This window comes from Musa acuminata, chromosome BXJ3-11 (assembly GCF_036884655.1).
Source record: "Musa acuminata AAA Group cultivar baxijiao chromosome BXJ3-11, Cavendish_Baxijiao_AAA, whole genome shotgun sequence".
In the NCBI taxonomy this organism is placed as follows: Eukaryota; Viridiplantae; Streptophyta; class Magnoliopsida; order Zingiberales; family Musaceae; genus Musa; species Musa acuminata.
In genome coordinates, this window is record NC_088359.1 from 275,993 (window position 1) to 300,168 (window position 24,176).

The window sequence follows — 24,176 nt, forward strand, 5'->3', positions numbered from 1 at the left end:
TTCGACGCATCTGTCGTGTTAAACACAGTTAAAAATGAGAACAGTTGATCTCATTCATCCTCTCTCATCTCTCTCATATATCTATAGGTTTTCAAGAATATATAATCTTATTAAGTAATATATCTTTTATATACGCGTAGTCGAAAAACTATTTTCTATGAAAATCTCATATTTTTGTTTTATATTCTTCCATTACAAATATGATGTTGTCCTAGATTTCTCAACAGTGGTATCAATGCTAGGGTGTTCGTCCAATGATTAGTTTTTAAACTATGTGTGTTGTGTTGAATCACGTAAAATTATTTTTGGGCAATTACTGTATTTTTTGTCGTGATTTTTATATCTGGACTACACTCTTTTTCTCTATTAAAGGGTGCTTTCGATCTGGCCACCTACAGCAAATCGAGAACAGCCATGCTACTCTCAGCCTGGGTAGGGCAGAACCCCTACAACCAAGGTTTCCTGGTTTCAAAGGGAACCCCTAGCGATTAAGGTTTCCTAGCCGCCTAGGAGACCCTAACGACTAGGATTCTTGGCTACATGGGGCAAGCTGGCAACCAAGGTTTCTTAGCCGCCCATAATGCCCTGCAGCCAAGGTTTCCTAGTTGCAGAAGATTCCTAATCACAGGAGAATCCCTAATGGCTATGGTTTCCTAGCCGCATATGAGATTTTCTATAATGTGGGGCATTTTATTATAGAATTTTCAAAATACTACATATAATTAATTAAATAATAATTAATTATTATTATTATCTAATAATCATATACGATGATGTATATAGATGATCAATATGATGTACATATATTGTGATTATTATTACTATTGAGGTATTTGATCTTTATTTTATTTAGATTAAGCGATTCTACTGCAAGATTAGTAACAGGTTCTTGACATAAATCAATGCGTGAAGTACCATTAACAGCAGCTTGTGGCATATGCATAGGAGCCTTATTGTCATTAAGAGCCTCACTGATGTCTGAAACACAGTTGCACCAAACCAAATGGCTAAACCTTTTACCACATTTAGCAATAATCCCCCATCAGACGGATTCTGTCTGAGTTGGACAACATACAATTCCAACCTTTCTCTCACACTAAATCTTTTTGCCCAGTTAAATAGTCTAGCCCGTATCTTTACACAATACTGGCAAAGAACCATCGAAATTGGAAGCTTGAAATCTATGGAACGTATCATTACAGCGAGCATCCTCCGAAGGTGTCCTTGTCATGATCAATGGCTTTCCTTCTGGTTTCTCTATGTTCTTCCCAGCTTGATCCTGCAGCTAACACTCTTCTGTAAATAGCTAATGCAACCAAACCAGGAAGGGAGATCATCTACAAGTGCATCAAACTGCAAAGACATGAGATTGGGAAAAGGAACTCGATCACTACTAAATCCCAGCTGGATCTAGGCCTTGTTTGAAACTCAATCACTAATAAATCACTAATTGTTTCTTTTAATTGAAACAATTAGAAAGTTACATGAACAAGAAAGCAAAAATCTATAGTACCTGAGTATGAATTTTTTTAATCATCCTGCGAGGTTTATAAAGTTGACCAAGTATCGTCTGATATGAACTGAAGTGGAAGATAAGTCATAAGCTGGAGATATGATCCGAACTGACATCAGAGAGAGCATTTGAGCTCTCAAGATGAAAGGTGAAAGACTCTGCCAATCTGCAGGCATCTTGAACCCGTAGGCGAGTACCCTGCTGTCCAACCACGACTGCTGCTACACAAGAAGCCAGCATTCCCATACCTTTCAAATCGGAGGTCCCTCTAAGAATACCATACAATATGCCTGATGCATATGCATCACCTGCTCCACAAGTGTCCACCGGTATGCATGGAGATGGGGGTATGTAGATTGCTTCACCTTTTACACCAATAAATGAGCCTCGTGGACCATCCGTCACAGAGACCAGAGGTACAAAATGACTCAAGTACCTAGCAGCTGACATTGGGCTATCTCTAGAAGAAAAGTCACAAAAGGCTCTTGCTTCATTGCTGTTGGCGAATACAATGTCTGTATAATTCCCTATGATTTCCCTAGAAAGATGAACTTGGAAGTGTAAGTTTGGAAAAAAAATATCAGTGTGCAAAGAATATAGAAGCTCAGATGTCATTGCAAAAATTCACTCAGTAAGACAGAAATCAGAGAACTAGATAAAGGTAGGCTTTATAATGGTGAAGGCAAAGGTGTATTAATGAATGGCAAAAAAAATTTGACACAAGAAAATGACTCGTTCCTTTTGCTAATTGCCTAGAAGTGGCTTATTATGCTAAAGAATTCAGTGAAAAAACAAAAACTAGGAAGGCATCACAAATGTTGGTTGATGACAAGATTAGGAGAATCATCTGCCATCACCAATGCATCCTAAGAACTCTGATATGCTTCGTAAGATTAGCTAAAAACATAATTCCAGATGGCAAATCAATTTTTCTCAAAAATAATTGGTTCCCAAACTGGTAAAATCCCACCAAGAATTAGGAGAATAAAGATCAGGAAATGAAAAGAAAAAGAAAATAGAAAGAAACAGGTGCTTCTAATAACCAGAGAAAGAAAGGAACTGATGATAGAGAGTATTTGGATCCTCTGTAGATTGTGCGACTTGGATCATCCAAGGATAAATCAAGCATAAAAAGCACATCCATCTTAATGTTTCAATCTGGTGGAAGGCTCTAAAAAATAGCAGGCCACATTTGTGCTAAATTGAGGTAGAATGATTTTGGAACCCAACCAAAATTCATAATGGAGCTCAAAATGAAGCCTTACAAAAGTTACAGGGGCTTACCAAAAATCATCATAACATCTCTCGATGCATGAAACATCAGATGCTGTTACAGCAACAAGTGCACCATTTTTACGAGCTTCCTCGCAGGCTTTTGCAATAGTTTTGATGGTATGGGGTAACTCAAATAGGTAACCCTCTATGACGAGTATATTTGTCTTTGAGACTATACCAGCCAAGTATTGATCATAATCAATGGTCGATGATGTTCCCTGGTAAAAGAAGGCAAACAGTAATGACAGTTAATGGACAATAATCGGAAACTAGGAAAAATGCAAAATAGAAGCCTGTTATGTCAGCTTTAGCAAAAGTGAAAGAGGAAGAAATTAACACCATCTAACCAAGACCTATTTTCTGCCCTGCTTTATAAATGTAAATATAAATGAAGACTTGTAGATATGAACTAAACAAGGCCTTTACCTGATATGCAAGCATAGTACGTTGGGCATCTGGAGTTGTTAGAACTATAACTGTGCCAGTCGTACCATCCTTCACAGGTTTAGAAAGAAAATTAACGTTTGCACGACGTAGTTTTGCCCTAAAATTTATAACAAAACTTTATTGGTTACACCATAAATAACAGAAAATTTGTAAATTTTATGCGAAAATGGAAACTAAGGTTGATCTCTGAGTATCAGAAGACTGTACCAGAGGATAGTGACAAAATGAAACACAAAAGAAAAAGTGCAACAATATAGAAAATTGTAATGACAACTTTTAGTAGTCAGTAATTCTATGAAGTCTATAAAAAGGGACTTGGAACCCAAAAAGATATTTGTTTAGAACTAGACTTACTGATAAAATTCTTAATTGGTGCAGATGAAAAGCATTCAGATAATTCAAACCTAGAAAATAGAAAGGCATAAATTGAAATTTTAGAATAACTTGAATAAAAAGAAGTAAATAATTATTGTTCCTGGAATTGCATCCACAATACGCCTATGATATACAGAATTTTCTTTTTCTGAAAGAAAATGTGAGAAAAACTACCTTATTTACATTTATCATTGGTAAATAAATAAAAGGAATTACTTGCCTGAAATTCTCTCTCAAAAGTCAATACTCAAACCACAGCAAAACCAGGGAATAAATAGGATCACTATGAATGACTATAACCATGATGAAAGTCCTTCCTTCCACACAGTTTCCATCAAAATGAATGGAAAGGAACACCATAAACAAGCAATTTCATGCCTATTTATCTTCCAGAATGTTAAACTCATATTCCAATGTGATTTCCTATTATTAAGTAAAAAGATTGGATCAAGTAACAGAGAAAAATTTTTGGTCTGTGGCACTATCTCAGACATTGATAACTAAAACTACATGAAGCTTACCTGTAAAACCCACCCAGTGGATCACTGCCCACACTGCCTGCCAGGGCAACATTCAAGTTCGGACCACTCACAAACCGGCTACCAAGTCTTGCCAAAGCCACAAGTGTATTAGAGAGAGAACCTCCTGCAGCAGCCTTGTAACTGCAACCATCCATAGCTCGCAAAACCCTGCCCCTCTCCTCATGATTAACAACCTTCCTAGTGCCTTTCTCTAACCCCAATCTCTCTAAGAATTCATCATGAACCATGCCGGAGAAGTCTACCTAACAGAGTTAAAAGGCAAATAAATGAGTAAAAACAACAACAGAGAGGACATAACATTCTAGACTCCGAAACATATAATCAACAAACAATCCAATACAATGAAAAGGCAACAATTACGAGAAACAAATTTGCTCTTACAAATGCAGCATAAAATAGTATTAGGAGTAATGTTTTTAATCTTATACCATACTGGTGTACCAAGATTTGCTCGGTACGGTATGGTTCCGACGTACCGAGCAGTACGCCTAAAATAGGTATAAATCCCTCCAAAAATACCTTAAAAAAAAGAGTTGCATGTTTTAGCTTAAAATGATATTTAAATTTATAAAAAAATGGAATCATTAGAAAATAGTTAACTAATGACTCAACATCAAAAGCTGAAATCTATGGTTCATCCTATCATAAACTGATTTTTCCTTAAAATTATCTCGCAATAATTCCTGCATGTTTTAGCTGAAAATGATATTTAAATTTATAAATCTGAAGTATTGAAAAATGACTTGCATCATATTATCTTCCTGAAATCATTGTTAAGACAATTTTATGTACTGTTTCTAGAATTTAGCAGCTTTATGCTTTGATTTCAATTCAATGAGTTGCCGTAATCCTCTTTGAGACTCCATCAACACTTGTTCTACATCAAATTGCTACCAAAAAATCCTGGTTTAACAAGAAATTCTAACAATCAACATCAAAAGCTGAAATCTATGGCACCGCCCGGTACAGGTCGGTAACGGTCAAAATTTCGACCGTTACCACCCGGTACAGCCCCGTATAGACCGATACGAGGCCAAAAACCTGATACTGCATGGTAGTGGGCAGTCCGTGTGTCGGTCTACTGATGGACTGGTACTGGTACGTATCGCCTGTGTCGGGCGGTATGGTACAAAATTAAAAACCTTGATTAAGAGTACGAAAATTGGATAGTTGACATTGACCTACAAACAAGGCTAAATGAGTTATATGTCCCAGTAGCTCTAAGGACATCAACGGACAAACATAATTAGAATCGTTAGGAGCACATAAGAAAACTAAGACACGGACAAAAATGAAAAGATTTCTAGTTATAGAAAACATGTGTTGTGAGTACATATTAACAAATATCAAATTGCATGCCAGAGAATGTTCTTCTCTTCCAACAATACACTAAGAAAGGATCTTTCTGGTTTATGAGCATTCAGGGAGAAACAATCTTATAACCTGTTCTTATTATGTAATAGCCAACATGAAGGGTCAGATGCATCAATTCAAGGGACTAAAGACACGATCTTTTCATCAATAAACATAATAATCAAGGAATAGATAGTTTAAATGAGGGAAAAAAAAACATGAAATCTTGGAAAGGGCACGAAAGGAGAAACGTATATACCATGGCCTGGCCGAGGCCTAAGACATCCCATCTCTCGGCCGCGACAGAAGTCACTGACTCCTCATCTTCAACTTGCTTCTCGTGGTCGACGTCCTCCTCTATCTCCTCCTCGTCACCTTCGTCGTTCACGCTGCAGGAACCCCTCTCCGCCTCGTGGCCAGCGAAAGAACGAAGAACCACGAGGCATGGATTGCGACAACTTCTGCTGCCAGCGAGAAGCCTGAGATTCGACTTCCTGTGTCTCCCAAATCCAAAAGCAATATCCTGGGATCTACATGTACGGCCGAGAGGAGAGGGAGGGAGGAAGAGAGAAAAGGAGGGATAGGAGTTAGAGAGGGGAGAGAAGCGGGCATAGACGAGAGGACGAGAGGGGAGCGCCATTAGCCGCCGCCTGTGCTAGAACTGGGCAAGCGGAGAAGGCACCGCTAATGAGGGCAAAGGGAAAAGGAAAGATGGTGGAGGCAACGAGGAAGGGCTCCGTGGAGGAAAGCCCATCACAATTCATCTATCCAACTTCATCTCAGCTACAACATATGTAGCACATACCAAACTCGTAGGGAAGTTTTTTTCTCTCAGCCGCATTTGATTGTCGATAACATTAATCGATGAATTTATTAGATTAATATGTCTTTATGATAAATGATACAAATAAAATATTTTGATAATAAAATCAGATCATCGAATAATCAATTGTGCTGAGAAATATCGTATCAAAAATTGAATATTGAGTCAGAAGGATTAATCGGTGAACGAACTTTGTGCTAAATGTTTAAGCATCGTACCGAAAGGATCGAATATTATATTAAAAAATTAGATATCATACAAAAAATAATATATCGATAAAATATACGATATATCAAATGATTGAATCTTAATATCAATGAGATCGATCTTCGTTAAACTTGAATTTAAGATAAACTTTTAAAAAGATATATTCTCTTCTTGTTATTAAGTTTAAATTTTTTTTTATCAAGATGGCATGTAGATAGAAAAAATCTTATTAAAACCTATCATCAATTAATTATCATCATAAAAAAAAATTTATTGGAGCCTAAATTTTAATGATGAAATCAATTGATAAATTTGATGAACTAATGAGCTTTTAAGATAAGTGACATAAGAAATACTTCACTCATAGAATCAGACTACTAAATAGCTTAATATTGAGTAAAAGAGTTGGATGTCTTCTCGGAAGATTATCTTATCAAAAATTAAACATCGAATTGAGAGATTAGTTGATGTGTCAAAGAACATATTTCATACTAGAGGTTTTGATATCATATTAGAAGGATTATACATTACGTCAAAAAATCGAATGATATATAGAAGAATAAGACGATGTGCTAGAGGTCTAGACGAAGTACCAAAAGGATATGCTAGATAAGGTGGTTGATGAGTCAAGGTCTTGCTTGAGATAATTTCAAGCCAATTTGAGTTAGTATTGGTTGAATTAGAGCTTACTTATCATGAAAGCTATATATATATATATATATATATATAGTTTATTTTTTACATTGATTAGCTATATACTCCTATTTTTTTTGGAACTATAATATTGTATTTTGCTCATATCTCGAGCTTGAGTTGGAAAGCTACCTCACCCCCAGTGGACCACATCCTTGACTATTATAGATGACACTTTTGAGTTATACATCACAATTCTTCACCAAAAAAAAAACAATTATTTTAGCAAAACGTATATCTAAAGATGGAGAAGGAGTTGTAGCCATCGGATAAGCACCAACATGTTCAAATTCACGTCTCAATGTCATAAGAAAATGATCTCATTGGAAAATTTCATGCACCAATTCTTTGTATTCATTCAACTCATAGATTCATAAAACCATAATAATAATAATCTTATATTGATAAATTTCTTTGAGAATATTTAGGTAACTCTAGTTTAAGTTGAAAACCATGTAGCATAATTTTCTTGATTATATACCCTTTTTCAAATAATCCCACGTGTCTTTATCACAATTATATGATCTCAAACTAAGTGTAATAATATAAAGCTTAGGATCCAACTAATTATTTTGGCATCAACATTAATTTGGATTTCGTAACTAAATGCCCCCACAAGTCTTTTTTTTTTCTTTCTTTTCCATTTACCAACAACATTCGAAATCGGAACTCTCAAGAAATTGAAACTCTGATTTTTTTTTTCTAATGTTTTAAACATAAACTCGACGAGTACAGTACTCGTTTGAGACGAAGGAAACTCTCGAGAGAAAAAATAATTTTTCCCATTCAATTCAATAGACAAGAAGATTTCTGATTTTTCTAACATTTTAAACACAAACTTAGACCAAGTACAGTACTTGCTTGAGATGAAGCACTAATTTGAATGAATTAATCTCTTGATCAAGATTCCAAGATATAATTTGGAACTCAAGGAGACAGCAGTAGGATGATGGTTGAAATTTTAAGAAGATTTAGTATTATAATTACTAAGAATCTGCTAAGAATCTGGCCATTAGATTAGATTTGACAGCATAAATGCTTTGCTTGGTTTTGTTATCAGCAGGTTGCTGTAAAAGTGTTTTGGGACCAACCAAAGGATCAAAGCAAAGTATGTGTCTTAAATGACCACACCAAGGAAGAAACAATCGATGCATGTTCTCTTTATTCCGCTTAGCTTTCAAGCTACATTCGAATCTTCGCTGCCGCAAGCAAAGAAACTTAGCATTCCCTGTCCTATCTTCGATCGACGCCATGTTTTGTGTGACAAGAACAGATTCATTCTTTTCTTCCACTTGTGCTAATAATTTCTTCTTGACACATAAGTTTGAAGAACTTCTTCAAGTGATACATACAGATGGGAATGATCTTTTCCTTTTTCTCCTTCTTCTTCTTCTTCTTCTTCTTCTTCTTCTTCTTCTTCTTCTTCTTCTTCTTCTTCTTCTCAGTCTCGGTAGGTAGGTATTAGGGGAATGAATGGTTTCGTTCTAGTGATGAACTCGAGTTGAGTTCATGCAAACAGTAGTTGGATTTACTCCCCACTTCTTGTTCCATTACAGCAGTCAAACACTTAGCTTAGGTCTTACACAAAGGATGCCGAAAGAAAGATTCAACTTTTCGCAACATCATTCCTTTCTTGTTTACAAGAAATGTCTAGAAAAATCATGCTAGATAATAATATCCTGAAAAGGAGTTACATAATTTTCATATATTAATTTGGAGTAACACCTCAATCTTTTAATCTGAAAATGGCATGAATTGAGGAAATCACAACACAAGTAGGACAAAAGTATAAGGGTTCGATGCGCCTATATATAAAGATCTCACACCACCTCCGATCCCATCTTCCTCCTCCACCCTCACAGCCACCTTCCATTACATGTCTTGCTTGGGCCTCAACAGGCAACTTCCATTACCCACCAAGAAGGCCTGGAGAAAACTCGCCTCCAAATTCCGGACCAAGCAGTTCAAGATCAGGCGTCCCAAGTCCCTCACCGCCATGCTCCGCCGGAGAACTCGGACGGCTTACCGCCAAGCCTGCGTCGACCACAACCACCGGTACTTCGCGCCGGTGTACGTGGACAGGCCCTACATCCAGCCCATGCAGGCGCGTGAGGAGACGAACCACGAGGCCATGGCGGCGTCGAAGAACAACACCACCACAAACGATCGTTCGCACCTGTTCGTGGGAGCTGCTTCTGCTTCATCTTCACGAGTGGTGGAGGAGATCGGTGGGGTGGATCTGCGGGCTGAGATGTTCATAAGGAAGTTTAAGGAGGAGAAGAAGCTGGAGAGGCAAAGGTCGGTCGAGGAATACCGGGAGATGCTGGCGAGAGGAGTTTAGTGTTGTGCAGTTGGATCGATTAATAGAGCTGCTCGTGTTCATTCTTCTTTGCACATCTTCATGTACTTGCTAAGATTCCGATCTGTATCATGCAGGTTGTGTGCAGTTCTTCCCAAAGTATGTAAAAGACCAGAAAACTTAGAATCTCACACATAGTTTTCTCTCCAATGGTTTTTCTTAGTCGGTCGTCATCTTGGTTTCGGTATGTTTCCTGTCGCTCCTGTAGGGATCCAACTGAAGCCAGCCCAATAGAACAGTAATCAAAGCAATGATGATATCTTTCTTTATTACAAGATTTGACAACTTTCATTTTCCACCTATCACAAAAACCAGAGCTGATCGTTAAACACCTACGAATACGTGCATGTATATTGTCATAATTGTCCAACCTTCTATCAGTAGTAAGACAACATTAAGTTTCTAGGAACTAGAGACACTCGATCATCACAATCGTCCGCCTAGCATACAAAAGCAAAGGTAAAAGGAAAGATAGTAGTATCAGCTACACTATTGGAAAAAATCAAGTCAGAGCAATGAAACACCTTCATAATCATATTCAATAACCCGCTCAGTCCAGAGATAAAGTAGCGACGTGGACAATAATATCTCGACCAATGATGATGACGACGTCGGAGAGTCGATGGTCTCGCCTACACAATTTAAGAGTGGCGCATGGACTAAAGAGTAGTATTTTCATACATACCACCCAATATTCAAATCATATAGCTCGACGAGATACTGATCAAGTTTATAAATGAAAGGAAAAGAGAAAGATAGTAGATGATTTTGAGTATATGTAATAGAGCTTACACAACGTAGATAAAAAGTGAGGCTCATTATATTCACAGTGTCATATTATGGATAATCATATGACTAATAACAATATAGTGATAGTTGATCATACTTTTCGAGCAATAATATAATGATCGATCTTATAATATAGAGAAGCAAATCAATAATAAAAGTAAAAGTTTTAATATTCTTTATACTCTGCACTGCACTAGTACATACCACATTCGTCCTTACCTTAAGAATAATATCGAACAAATGTGGTTCATGATGATCATACCATGACCATCACTACATTGCTGTACCAATAACATACGATGTATCAGTATATTATGTCATGGGATCAATTTTATGATTGAGTTTGATAAACATTTTATATTGATATATAGATACATAGGATCGAGGATCTCGATCAACTTACCATGAAGTGTCATCATTCTTATTAGTGGTAGAACCAAGTATATTCATCGATTGTGTACTTAATTTATTTGAATATTAAAGATTAAGTTATTTTAAAAATAATATAATAATATAAATTATTTTTTTTTATAGATAATTCAAAATTAATGGAAGGACGATTCAGAATATTCCACAAAGTTTTCCATGTGTCACTATTCTTTCCTAATTTATATTTATTTTTTTACTAAAATTATACTAAATTCATATTTATTTTTAACTTCAAAAATATTAATCTAATTTTTTTTTTATTTTTTAGTATTTTAAAAATTATTTTCAATGATTTTAAGTGTACCATAAGTATGTCTTGGTACGTATTATATTGATGCTTAATCGGTACATTAGTACTGACTGAAATTATAAATCATTTATATATATATGAGTTTTATCTTATTATGAAAAATATAAGGTTGATAACAAATATAATATCATAAACCTCTATTCAAAGTCAAAGAAAAGTTTTTTTGATTTTTTTTTTTTTTTAGTGAAATAAACACATGCTTAATGCTTTTCTACCTAGTCAAAACATCGTAATTAGTAGCAAAGGTGAAAGGTAAATAGATTTCTGTCCAACAAAATGGAACATTAAAATCAGAAGTAGCCATTTCACATTTTGATTTATGAGATATGTTCAGAAAAGAAGATCAGGTGTGAGATACCATTTTATTTTTTTCATCTGAAGCACACACAAAAAAAAAGCCAGAAACCTACAAACAAGCGAAAGGAAACATCGGTCAACTTTTGATTTCTATTCTCATTATCAACAATGACCAAAATAAATTAATAATTAAAGAATTCACACATGGTGGCTGGAAAAGGGTATTCTTTTTAGTTTTTGTCGAAGCTGGAGTTCTCATTTTGTTGAAAGTTGGAAAAGTTGGAAGCATTCAATTGCTCATATGAGACAAGATGTAAAATTGTTCCAAATAAACATCAATTATTTGCATATCTGAATAATAAGGAGGAGCAAGTTGTAATATTCATTTCCAAGTAATATTCTTTGAGTGTTAAAATCTTGAAAATATTTACTTTGTTGCATGTGGGAATTAAGTCTGGAGTTGGTGTGCATATGTTAGTCAAAAGCAGGACACTTTTGATCAGCATCCCAATGTCAAACTTCATCATAAAAATAAGCTAACAACTTTCATATTTCATGATGAATTTGTTCTTTGAATTATAGTGCATAGTGACGACAGAGTAGTGATCATATATGCTTTATTTATTCTCTAAATGCTCATCTAGTAGATGATTTCTCTAGGATGATGCGAAATGAATTGACATTCTGCAAATAATCTCTCTCTTTAATCAATCTTTGGCAGACAATACAAACAAGCAAACAAAAATGTTAGACTACTCGAATGTCTGGAGGATTGATTTGTGGTGGCAAATTCTCTAAGAACTCAGCTTCCCTGACGAAGATATCTAACCAGAACTCCATGTCACAGCTGTTGGTCGAGCTGAACAAACTGAGAGTGTTGCTGCTGGCTGCAGCTGCACAAGGGGCTTCCATTGCTGCGAATTCGTCAATCGACAATGCTTCCAACCAGAAGCTCTCATCGATGCCTTCAACCTTTTCCGACGAAAAGCCGTCTTCTTCTTCCTTCGGCGATGCCGGTTGCAGGTCCTCTTCTTGTTCGGATTCAGAACTGGCCTTGGCATTGCGCTTCGTCTTTCTCTTTGATTCCTGTGTTGCTTCTTCCGGATTTGCTCTCTTCTTCAAGTGGGTGTGCCAGACGTTCTTGATCTCGTTGTCAGTTCGGCCTGGCAACCTCGCAGCTATCGCAGACCACCTGCCGACAAGAAGTTGAATCACAAGCTCTCATGTCGAAATGCATGAAAAAAGTCCTGATTTCGAGGAAGATTTGATTCGACAATACTTGTTTCCGAGCTCCCTATGCAGGCCTATGATCGCGTCTTCTTCCTCTTCGGTGAAGTTGCCTCGTTTGATGTCTGGTCTCAGGTAGTTCGTCCATCTCAGTCTGCAACTCTTCCCGCACCTCAACAGTCCTGAGGAATAAGTCAGGAAGCCATTCAAAAACGCATTTGATTCCTCTTCCAACTGGTAGAACACGACATGATGAACCTTACTGATTACCAGCTTGCTTGGGCAGAGCTCGCCAATTTGCGTGGCCATGTCTCTGGATGTAATCTATTAGAAGCTGGTCTTCTTCTGGACTCCACGGCCCCTTCTTCAGACCCACCTTCTGACAGCAGGGAGCTCTCACCATCTTGCCTCAGTTTTGCTCCTCTCTTCTTCTCTCCTTCTCTTCCTTCCCTTCGCATATCCTCCGGTGCACGAGGCCTCTCAAGCTCTATATATCAGGGCGGGCATCCACTTGCACCAACGTGGAATAACCAGTCCAAGGTGCCGTCACTTCACGTAGTTTCCAGGAATCAAAGAGATATTGATTGCTATGCATCTCTTTCTTGTTATACCATCTCATGAAATGGACCAAGTCAGATTGTCCATAAGAGCCAATGAGGAACAGTGTCCGAGGAGGGCAAGAGAAGAAGTCAACAAGAGCAGTAAATGGTGATTCTCTTATGACTTCTTCTTCTTCTACAGCTTGTTTAATTAATTTATTTTTTTTCTCAAAAATTAAAAATAAATTTGTATTATTTTAAAACACAAGTACAACAATCACCTTTAGCATCAAAAGTAATAAAAAATCATTGGGGAACTCTCCCTTCCAAAAATTCATTCACCCCTTTTATTACCTTAGCAAAAAAAAATTCACTAGTCGATTTGTTATATGATTCCCTTTCCTCAAGATATATATGACTAGGATATTATGAACAATATTTTGTAAGCTCCTCAGTCATTAATAAGTTGTATAAGAGAAGAGAAATCCAATTCTATTATGAGTCATTACACTCCCTTTCTTGCTAGCTTGCTTAGCAGAGCTTCCAAATCTTCTTTCACAGCTAAAACCTTGTTACATGTAATCGATCTCAGCTTGTTTAACTTGGACGTTTAAGCTCAGAACAGTTCAATCTTCAGGTGATTGGTGCCTGCATGAGGCCAAAGAGATCTAATATAATAAAGGGATTCTTGGTGGTGTTACTTAAGCGAATGTTTCTGACCTTAAATGTTGGGAAACAGAAGCATGCAGAAAGATTCAGACATTTCTTCTGTGAGATTGGCCTTGGAAGCACTGCTTCGAATTGCCTCATCTGAATGACCAAAACTCAAATCGATCTCTGTTTGAAAGGGAAAGGCTGCACATATTGACTCTCTTCACATCCTCATTGGTGAAAGATTGCGGCTTATAATGATCATTCAAGATCTTACTATGTTAAAATTAGTCATTCAAAATTCTAGGGATCTCTCTTCCAATGTCGATGACCAAGGAACCCCTTGGTGCTGTAGGTCAATCTACGTTAAGATGGTGGTGTAGGATGGCATCTCACCTCTCCTTTCTTGGGCGAGAATCTTGGCTGGTAGCTTGATAATAGATCAAGTGTATTCCTTGATAATAGTCTAGGTGGTCAATTTTTGAGGCATCTCCTAACTTTGAAGGTCATTGAGACAGCTAAGATTCAGTATGTTTCTTGTCGAAGCCTCCGACCATGACGGCTAAGATTTGGTAGGTTTCTTATCCTCCAGCATTATGGATATGACTAAGGGATTCTTTTTTTTTTTATTCTCAAAAGGATGCTATTAAGATCCTTATTGAAGGACCTTGGTTCATTAGATGTGAGCTTCTTAATTTGTCACTATGGAGACCTAATTTTCAACCCTTATATGAAATTGTTCATTTTGAGTATTGAAATAATAAAGACTTGTTCTCCATTGCTTATGTGTTCGCATATCACTTAAGGTTAATTCTCTCTATCCTTTGAGAGGGGTAAATTTATTAGAATCTATGTTGAGGTTGATCTTTCGATCTCTTTGAAATAGGGCTTATGGATTAGTAACCACCCGGAAGACTTCCTGTAAGTAGCTTCTTATGAGAATTTGTTAGTAGTCTATTTTTAGTGTGGGTGAGGTGGGGTTGGATTTTACTAATAAAGCTTTGCAAAATAACCCTTTTAGAGGCGCAACCACTAGTACCATGAATGAGAACCCCTATCATTGAATGAATCTCTCTTTTTACTTTGGTTACGTGTCTAAGAAAGAGCTTCCTCTCACCAACATTGAATGAAGCTCTAATCAAAGTCAAAGAAGATGGCAATTTCTAGTAACAAGTGTATCCTATAGAATTATATTGGAGGCCTCAAGGAGGCAACAAATGTGTCTATGATGTTGACACAACAACATATGTAGGTATAGAAAGTAACATATTCCAAAGTGAAGGTGTTTGGTTCGAGGTTTGCCGCTCCTAACTTAGCATAAGATGTAGGATGTCCGAGGCAATCGGCCTCTCGTCCTTCGAATCCAAATACAATAGTATGATCTCGTGCTTGATTATCCATGTGACACTTCATCTCCTCCATTGAATTTAAATGAGAACTCCTCTCCCTACGGTAAAAGGTCTTTGGCGTTTGATGATAGTGACATATCCACCACCTCATCTGTTGCCCCACCTTTATCTAGGAAATTATTCATTTCATACATTATTCTAAAAAAAAAAAAAATTTAATCACACTTGACTTATAAAAAACCTACCATAAACTCTCTTGAGAAGTTGTTATTAATATATTACATATTGCTAAATTCCTAAAGTGCTTTGGTTGGATTCAGTCCTATTTGTCTCCCTCTACGTTCGCTTGCCTACTTAATAGGAAATCCTTATATTGTAGTTCAATAGTAGCATGGGTATTAGGCAAGGTGATCCAATATCGCTTTATTTATAATTGTATCACAACTATTGTCTTGTCATTTTTATCTCACTTGGGAAGGGTTGTTCTTATCAATTTGGTACTCTATGCCTAATCACTTGTTATATTTGCATGCATGGTCCGCAAAACATATGGGGTGGAGAAGAAGAAGAAGAAGCAAATGCGAGTTGTGTACTGCTTATGACATGATTCAAAGTTAACGTTGTTGGAATGTGTTGTTGCTGATCTCTATCTTTCAGAATTGTCTACCTTATTTTGTATGTATCTCCAGGATTGTAGATTGCTTTAGTTTCCCCTGGGTCAAAGGATGTGTGCCCATCGATTGGATTGGCTCTCGTCTCTTTCGAAAACTTTGTAGAATCAAAAGTGGGTGGGTGACTCCAACAAAGGACAAAACATTAGTCCCTCTCATCTCTTTAGAAAACTTTGTAGAATCAAAAGTGGGTGACTCCAACAAAGGACAAAACATTAGTCCACCCCACATGCAGGTCAGCTTCTCTCCACCAACATGAAGAACTTGGCACTTGGTTACATTATCGATGATTGAATTTATCAATTTTGAGCATGATTTGTTGTCCTCGACTTGGATCTCTCCTCGTCTCGTGCAGTTTTCTCGGCTATTATATTCCCTCTATATCCAAAATCTGAGCTTACTTTGTTCGGTAGCAGCATTTGAAGTATTCTCTTTTGTTGCATGGAGAGAGTTGACTGATGACTGCACTTTGCTCCCAAGTCTAAAGCTTCCACATCAATGTTGAGTTGTTCCTTTTGTTGTTATTGGGAAAAGCAGCGCACATCCTCATCCATTCAACGGTGGTGAAGACGAAAACATCGCAAGGTGGAAGTCTTAGCTAAGTTGCAGACGTTGCCAAACTCCAACTTGTTTACGGCACTGTGAACTATTAGCTGTATCTCTGATCGCATTATACAACAGATTAAAGAGCCACTAATCCAACCTTTTTGACCACCATGTCTTCTTTTTTTTCTTTGACTAATAGATTGGTGGTGTCATTAGTTAGATCTCCAGGAAGAATAAACCACTTTTAGCGAGATCTCAATCCAGATAAAAGTCCCAATTGCAGGCACTCGAGATCGTCTCGGTCCACTCTGAAAGTTTCATGCAATTTAGTTATCTTGATCGAGCACGAACATACTGCGTGCTGCAGTGTTGCTAAAAACTCGATTCATCTAATGGGCAGCAATTGATGCTGATCACGAGAACTGAAATCTAAGCAGTTGCTACTGCTTTGTTTCCTTAGACTAGAAAGAAGCGTGTCATCGAAATATGCAGCGATGTGGTGATTACAGCTTTGGAGTGCTTGTTCTTTTCTTCTCCAGAAAGAACACTGGTGATCGAACTTGAGTACGAGGAAGGGGAGGAAGGCGCTATTTCGACATGGACTAACTAGTACAGGCCTCATCTAAAGTTGACTCAGACTTTACGGTGAATGGAGGGAGGAGGTTTCAGGTGGGGCCCATTTTTTAGCATGGGCCATCCTTGTCTTCGACTGCTATTCCGCAAACCCATATGTGTGTGTGTGTGTGTATTTGTATGTATGTGTATATTTTAGATCACATTTCACATAGCTTTTTTGTTTTGTTTGAAGCTTCATTTTGAAGGGTTACAAAACCAACGAATCGTTGGAGTTTCCGATGTACAACATTCTCATCACACTCTTTCTTTCTCATGGTCATCATCATAGCCACCACCAAACGACAACATCGAGCAACATTGGCTCCACAAAGAAACGTCAGTGTAGACCTGTGTGGAAGTTAAAGCTTGTTGCTTAGATTAGCCAATCTTGCAGAAGCACCCAACAGCAACTCCTACTCTCAACAGTTCCAATCTAGACAAACTTATCATGGCTTGATGATGCACGATGGCCGGCCCTGCACAACCTCCACCATGACTGGTTTCGTCACCCTTGTGGTGGATGCTTTTGTCCCTGTTTCTCTCTTACTCGACAAGTGTCAGTAGTTCCAAATGCATGCGTGCATTAGCCGTCTATTCACAAGCGTGCAGCCAATAGGCTGCAGTGCTCGATGAAGAAAAAGCCAACCAACCCTCTTCGTTTCCATCATCGATGGTATCATCGGAGAAGTAGATGCGCTAGCTGCTCGATGTTTTCGTGGCATAAATAGGAGTGGATTCTCCACCTCCTTCTCAAGTCCTTGTTCTTGATGGAATATGATCTTGGTCTGGTACTCTGTGCTGTGGTGGTGGTGTTCATCTCAATCTTGGTTTGGAGAGCGCTGGTGTACCTGACATGGAGGCCGTATGCGATAACGACAGCTTTCAGGAAGCAAGGAGTGGGAGGCCCTGCCTACAAGTTCTGGTCCGGATCAAGTGAGGAGATCAAAAGCATACAAAGGGAAGCAATGCGGCTGGTGTTGGAAAACCACTGTCATGATATCACGCTGCGTGTGCTGCCACAGTACCGCAAATGGATATCAGAATATGGTCTTAATTTCCGCTTAGCCTCTCTCTATCTTTTAACATGCCTATATTACAGACTCAATTTTTTTTTATCTACATTACATGTTGATGTTGTTGTTTCCACAGGAGATGTATTTTTGTTCTGGTTTGGAGCAAAGCCGAGTCTCTTCATCAGTGATCCGGAGATGGTCAAGCAAGTTCTTGCGAATAAGTTTGGATTCTACCCAAAGTCGGATGTTCCTTCCGCTATCTTGGCCCTGTTGGGCAAGGGATTGGTCCTGGTAGAAGGATCGGAATGGGCGAGGCATCGAAGGGTCGTCAACCCTGCTTTCACGATGGACAAGCTCAAGGTGAGTCTCCCGCAACCCTTCCAACGAATCGATGAAGATGATGCATCCTGGATAAGAATGGTTGTCTTGGATCTTCTTGGTAGCTGTTGACAAGAACGATGGCAGATTGCGCCAAATCGATGCTAGAAGGCTGGCATGATCTAGCAATGAAAGCAGCGGATGGGCGAGAAGAGATAGAGGTGGCCAAACAATTCCAAGAACTGACAGCAGACATAATCTCTCATACTGCATTCGGGAGCAGCTACGTGGACGGAAAGGAAGTCTTTTACGCACAGAAGCAGCTCCAGATGCTCGCCGCAGCATCTATTCTTGACGTCGAAATCCCTGGACACAGGTGACCTGCCAGATTTCGAGGTTAAGCTATCACCAAGAATCTGACGCCGAGCCTGTCCTCTTTCTGCAGGTATCTTCCCACTCACAGGAATATAAACAAATGGAAGCTAGAGAGACGAGTGAAGAACACGCTTGTGCGCATCATACGGGGACGATTAGAGGCAAGCAACTCGAGATTCGGAAATGATCTTCTAGGTGTGATGATGGAAGCCAGCCAGAAACAGAGAGGCCAAACCATGAGCATGGATGAGATCATTGATGAGTGCAAGACCTTCTTCTTCGCAGGTCACGAGACCACCTCACATCTCCTAACCTGGGCTATGTTCTTGCTGAGCACCAACCAGGACTGGCAAGAGCGGCTCAGGGAGGAGGTGTTGCAGGAGTGTGGCGTCCGAACACCAAACGCGGACGTCCTGAACCACCTAAAACTGGTAAAGATCATATTCTCTCTCTCTCTCTCTCCCCCCCCATGTCGAAGCAGAAGTGAACCAGCCATGGCTCGTGCTGCAGGTCACCATGGTTCTCCTGGAAACCCTAAGACTCTACGGGCCAGTCGTTCAGATGGCGAGAAAGGCAGGAAAAGACATGATCCTGGGAAACATAAGCATACCGAAAGACACTGCGGTGATGATACCTGTACTGATGATTCACCGGAGCAAGGAGACCTGGGGAGAGGATGCAAACGAGTTCAATCCGCTCAGATTCGAGAATGGGATCTCCAAGGCCGCCTCGCATCCTAACGCGCTGCTCGCGTTCTCGATCGGGCCAAGAGCATGCATCGGCCAGAACTTCGCCATGTTGGAAGCCAAGACTGTGATGGCCATGATTCTGCAGCGATTCTCCTTCTCTCTATCACCCAAGTACGTGCATGCACCTGTGGAGTCGTTGACACTGCAGCCCCAGTATGGGCTTCCCATTGTCTTCACCCCCTTACATGCTGCCTGACACTGATGTGTTTCTCCAGCTGAGAGAACAACATATCATCAGTGTAGTGCTAAGGTTCGGGTTTCGGAATGTTGAATTCCGAGGAATGATATTTAAATCCATGAGAAGGCAAGGTGATAAAGGTCAAGACATCACAAAATTTAAAGTAAGCGCATGGGAGGACCATTATATAGTTCATACAGTAATGAAACTATCATAAACCAGTGTTGAAATGTTATACTCATACAGTTACACCCATTTATCACATTGTTTGGGGTGTGTAAAAGTCATTGATACTCGTTATGGTTATATAAAGTTGAGATAGTGACGAAAAGTCACTTGAATGGCTCCCATATAACTAAATGGCTCAATGGTATGTATGAAGATGAGATATCATGTTACTTTCAAACATAATAAGTTAATTATAATTATTTTGGAGATAATATTTGCATAAGTAAAAGTATTACCAATTAAGTGTTACAAGTTCTCTTTTAACAATAGAATATTAATATTATATTGACATGAAATATAAAATAATAATGATGGTACTGACAAAAATAGAGTAGTTGAGGTTGCTACAGATCTTAAATAATTTAGATTTATTTAGATGTTGGATCATAACAAGATGATAGGGGAAGAAAACAGTGTGTACAGTATAAACCCGGCATCAAGTACAGGACGCAACTATTGTTAGAAAAATCTCGGGAGAGGGAAGTCGAAGGACTTCAATAATTGCTATGCAAATCCTTGGAAATCATTGAAGCGGCTACCTATATCATAAACCAAAACATAATTAGTGTTCTGTTCCAAGAATATAGAACCTTGTTTGTGCACTGCTTTACAATAGCTTGTTCATCAGCGATAAGCTTGCCGCTGATGTAAGATGTGATGAGACATCAGTATCATCTTCCACTGATACATGTGCTTTATGATAGTTAGGCAATATATATATATATATATATATATATATATATAATTAGATTATGATTATGGTTATAGATTAATAAAAAAAATTAATTATGATAAGATTTTTTAATAGATGATCTTGATTGGAGGGACTTTCTTAATTACTATCATAGACCATTTGTTCTCGCCTATAAAACGATAAGACCTTCTAGAAAAAAAATTTAATTATGCAGAAATTATAGATATTCTCTCGTCTCCCATAGTCCATAATACATCGCTGATAGGGATCCTACGAAGGATAGAAAAAAAAAATGAATCTAATTTATCTTTACAAATCGATATCGTTGTAACTTTCGGATCCGACAATAATACACTTACAAATCAGATAAAACTTTTTAAGCATCAAAAGGTACGCATTATATATTTGACCTATTGTTATTTAATTTTAATTTCTAGTATTAAAGTTTTTAGCATAATCATAATTTTATAGTTATAATTGGTATCAAAGCTATACTTTGAAATCAAATACCTTTGATCGATAAAGTATTTTAGATCTATTTTTGTACTTAGATCAGTTTGTTAGCACCCTTTGCTTGTAAAAAAAGTGTTATTCGATTTTGATTTATGATGCTTAAATGATCCGTATATATTGTCAATTTACATTTTTATCTAATACATTATATTGCCTATTTGCGGGTGGTTTGAGATTTTTTGTGTTTGATCGATAGACCATTGTTGATTATTTACTATCATCATAGTATTATTGAGGGTGACGACCTCCGGTGATCGCTAATCTAGCCACAGGCAACGATTGCATATGCAACGAAAGCATGGCTACCTACCGCTATGGCATTTGTTGGCTATGAACAACATCAATTGGATGCCATAGGCCATGATTCCTAGCAATCGCATAGCGAAAAAAGGGAATGTTGGTGGTGGTTAGCGGGTTATATCGCTAGCTGGCTATAAGCGACGATCTCACCATGGGTGGCAAAGCTACGTTGTTGGTTAAGGGAGAGATAGATTGCCTCATTATGGATTGTGGGCGGTGTCGTGATGGCCACAATCAACACGCAAGTAGCATATAGTCAGTGTACCACCGATGAGACCCGTGCACGTGGGCAAGGTGGAACGCAACAACTAGCGAGAGAGGCCTTAGGGTTTTTAAAAGGTATTTTTATACCTCAAAAATTAGATAATTTCAATTTGTGTCCTTAAATTCAACTTTAATAATTTTGCACCTTAGAAATCAGATATTTTTATTATATATCACAAATAAAATTATAGTTTTGCCCTTCAATAATTAAATTTTTTACTTATTTTTTAATTATAAATTTATCCAATATGATTTATTTAATTAATTTTTTTGAGATTATATTTTTGACTACTTGATTGGATTTTTATTCAATCAATCAAGTTTTTGATCAAATTCATAAAAAATTAAATTTTATTCAATTTCTAACTTTAATCAATTTTAATTTTGATAGGCCTAATTAGGTGAATGGTTAGCCCAATGAGCCCAATTTAGGTAGCCTAATTCTAAACTTACCCAATTAACTATGGTTGACTAGTTAAAGGTTTTATACAAAATTTAAAAAACTATAAATTCTGATTTTTCTTCTATAATTTTCTCATATGATATTATTGATAAAATTTTACGTGTGATAAATAAAATTTTAATTATTATTCTTAGATATTTATTTAATTATTCATATATATATATATAATTATATGATAATATTTATTTTTCGTATAAAGGTATTATTTATACTTTATATTTAATTATTCATATGTATATATTTAAAATTATATGATAATATTTATTTTTCACATAAAGGTATTATTTATATGATAAAATTATATCATAAAAGTTTTTCTTTATATTGATTAATATTTAATAATTACTATAGTTATTAATAAATTATTTTGACATAAATTATATTGAAAAAAATAAATAAATATTATTTGTAACTCATATCCCCTAAACTTTATTTGATTGGTAATTGCCAAAGCATCATCATACGATGGTAGGCTTATGGGATGTAAATTATAGAATATATGTAATAGGAATCATTTTAGATTATATTAAAATAGATTAACAGTCTTGTATTACATAAAAAGATATATGATATTGATGATATACAATCGTTATGACTCATATTGATAGACTTAATATGATATTATGTTTATTAGATTTATTGGCCTATTTTATAAAATTTATGTGCACATATAAAATATTTTTTCAAAATTTTAGAATTTAATTAAGTAAAATTATTTTAAAATATTTTTTATTTATTTATTTTGATTTTAATTTTTTCATACCTTATCAATTTAATGATTCAAGTGAGAGAATGTTAGATTATGTGACTCTATCTAATGATGTAAGATATATTATAAATATGATTGAATTCTGATTTATCGATAAAGTTCAATTATAACAATATTTTTTAGGAGATGACATTGATTAGAAGAACTCTCATAATTACCATCATCGACCCCTTACTTTTGCTTATAAAAGAATATGACTCGATTATTTAGATCTTTTTTATATTTCTTAGTCCCTAATTTATCGCTCGTAACGATCATGTGAAAAATAGAAAGAGAAGAAAAGATAAGTCTAATTCTCTTACAAATCGATATTACTGTACGATGATACGTTTACAAATCATATAAAGACTTTTAGCGTCGAAAGATATACATCATATGTTTAATATATTTATTATTTAAATTTAATTTTTGATATATATATATATATATATAATCATGATTTTTATACTTATAATTATAACAGCTCGTTCTATCACCCTGAAGCCAATACGCCCAAAGATTCGAAGAGAAAGGGGGAAGCGTGCTGAAGTTTCTCACAAGTATCACCACCGGAGAAAGTAAGTGTGTATGACATGGAGGTAGCGACGTCCAAAGTGAAATAGATCATGACCGCTTATAAGTAGAGAGTACTAATCGTTCTAGCCAAGTATGTGGAGGGCCATAACTGGCAGACTGTGCTTGTCGAGCTCTTTAACGCAAAGCTAGCAAACAGCTGGGTTAGGACTAATGCATCGTTATCAAGTAAGTGACAGTCGTCCTCTATTATCACCTCGTTGTCCTCTTGTAAGCCCCGTACTCATTTGGAGCTGCTGTAATGATGGTTAGGAATAATGCAATGGACAAGATGATCAACCTCCCATCATATTATTCATCGAGTTGGAACGAATCGATTTGGTTGTAACCCTTCGAGTTTACTCGATGAATAATACTGATGACAATGATAATCACAGCCGTGCATGGAGATTCGTGAGGAATCGGATGAGGCCGCCCCACCACGTGCGCCCTCGTACGATAAGATTCCCCGTCGCCATGCACGAAATAAATGAGAGGAGGAGAACGGGTTGGCTGGTGAGGAGGGCGGCGACCTCGGGCGGACAGCCATCGTCGCGGGGGCGAGGGGACCGCTAGCAAAGCGTAGTGGCGCAGCCGGCCGAGGCCCACGCGCGGTGGGGGCGCCACCAGGGGTCGCGCGTAAAGCCCGAGCGTCTCCCGTCCTCATCCGCTTACCCCCTTTGGCTGTATGCTTGCATGTATTTCGTGTACGCCGATACAGACTTGGTTGGGGAAATCAGGGATATTCCG

General features: G+C 37.4%; 4 protein-coding genes across 6 annotated transcripts; 2 read left to right on the plus strand and 2 right to left on the minus strand.

Annotated features, from left to right (window-relative positions):
• Window positions 1-912: 912 nt before the first annotated feature.
• LOC103970046 (uncharacterized) lies at window positions 913-6,271 on the minus strand. Of its 3 annotated transcripts, none has more exons than XM_065175110.1 (6): window positions 5,765-6,271; window positions 4,132-4,394; window positions 3,215-3,332; window positions 2,798-3,006; window positions 1,514-2,051; window positions 913-1,279 (listed from the first exon to the last, which is right to left on the minus strand). In XM_065175110.1, the coding sequence occupies exons 1-5, from the start codon at window positions 6,143-6,145 to the stop codon at window positions 1,598-1,600; spliced, it is 1,425 nt and encodes a 474-aa protein (XP_065031182.1). In that variant the 5' UTR covers window positions 6,146-6,271; the 3' UTR covers window positions 913-1,279; window positions 1,514-1,597. The 3 variants fall into 3 exon arrangements, with proteins under 3 accessions (XP_065031182.1, XP_065031181.1, XP_009381953.1); XM_065175109.1 differs by having other exon boundaries at window positions 913-1,337; XM_009383678.3 differs by having other exon boundaries at window positions 913-1,353.
• A 2,777-nt stretch (window positions 6,272-9,048) lies between these two features.
• Window positions 9,049-9,732, plus strand: LOC103970047 (uncharacterized). Its single transcript, XM_009383681.3, has one exon. The coding sequence runs from the start codon at window positions 9,105-9,107 to the stop codon at window positions 9,567-9,569; it is 465 nt and encodes a 154-aa protein (XP_009381956.1). The 5' UTR covers window positions 9,049-9,104; the 3' UTR covers window positions 9,570-9,732.
• A 2,290-nt stretch (window positions 9,733-12,022) lies between these two features.
• On the minus strand, window positions 12,023-13,171 carry LOC135652437 (transcription factor MYB30-like). Its single transcript, XM_065173365.1, has 3 exons — window positions 12,910-13,171; window positions 12,692-12,821; window positions 12,023-12,604 (listed from the first exon to the last, which is right to left on the minus strand). The coding sequence occupies exons 1-3, from the start codon at window positions 13,040-13,042 to the stop codon at window positions 12,160-12,162; spliced, it is 708 nt and encodes a 235-aa protein (XP_065029437.1). The 5' UTR covers window positions 13,043-13,171; the 3' UTR covers window positions 12,023-12,159.
• A 4,562-nt stretch (window positions 13,172-17,733) lies between these two features.
• LOC103970818 (cytochrome P450 709B1) lies at window positions 17,734-19,979 on the plus strand. The gene is given in 6 exon segments (XM_065173440.1): window positions 17,734-17,908; window positions 17,910-18,057; window positions 18,160-18,383; window positions 18,467-18,717; window positions 18,787-19,147; window positions 19,227-19,979. Coding segments are annotated over 6 exon segments (1,464 nt in total). The 5' UTR covers window positions 17,734-17,863; the 3' UTR covers window positions 19,662-19,979.
• Window positions 19,980-24,176: the final 4,197 nt, after the last annotated feature.

Excerpts from the sequence above, each read along its gene's own strand:
- LOC103970046 (XM_065175110.1), bottom strand. The coding sequence starts at position 6,145 with ATGGCGCTCCCCTCTCGTCCTCTCGTCTATGCCCGCTTCTCTCCCCTC. Across the intron at positions 4,395-5,764 it reads TAGGCCTCGGCCAGGCCATG|GTAGACTTCTCCGGCATGGT; the intron begins GTATATACGTTT and ends TAACTCTGTTAG. Across the intron at positions 3,333-4,131 it reads CCACTGGGTGGGTTTTACAG|GGCAAAACTACGTCGTGCAA; the intron begins GTAAGCTTCATG and ends TATAAATTTTAG.
- LOC103970047 (XM_009383681.3), top strand. The coding sequence starts at position 9,105 with ATGTCTTGCTTGGGCCTCAACAGGCAACTTCCATTACCCACCAAGAAG.
- LOC135652437 (XM_065173365.1), bottom strand. The coding sequence starts at position 13,042 with ATGGTGAGAGCTCCCTGCTGTCAGAAGGTGGGTCTGAAGAAGGGGCCG. Across the intron at positions 12,822-12,909 it reads AGCTCTGCCCAAGCAAGCTG|GACTGTTGAGGTGCGGGAAG; the intron begins GTAATCAGTAAG and ends CTTATTCCTCAG. Across the intron at positions 12,605-12,691 it reads CATAGGGAGCTCGGAAACAA|GTGGTCTGCGATAGCTGCGA; the intron begins GTATTGTCGAAT and ends TCTTGTCGGCAG.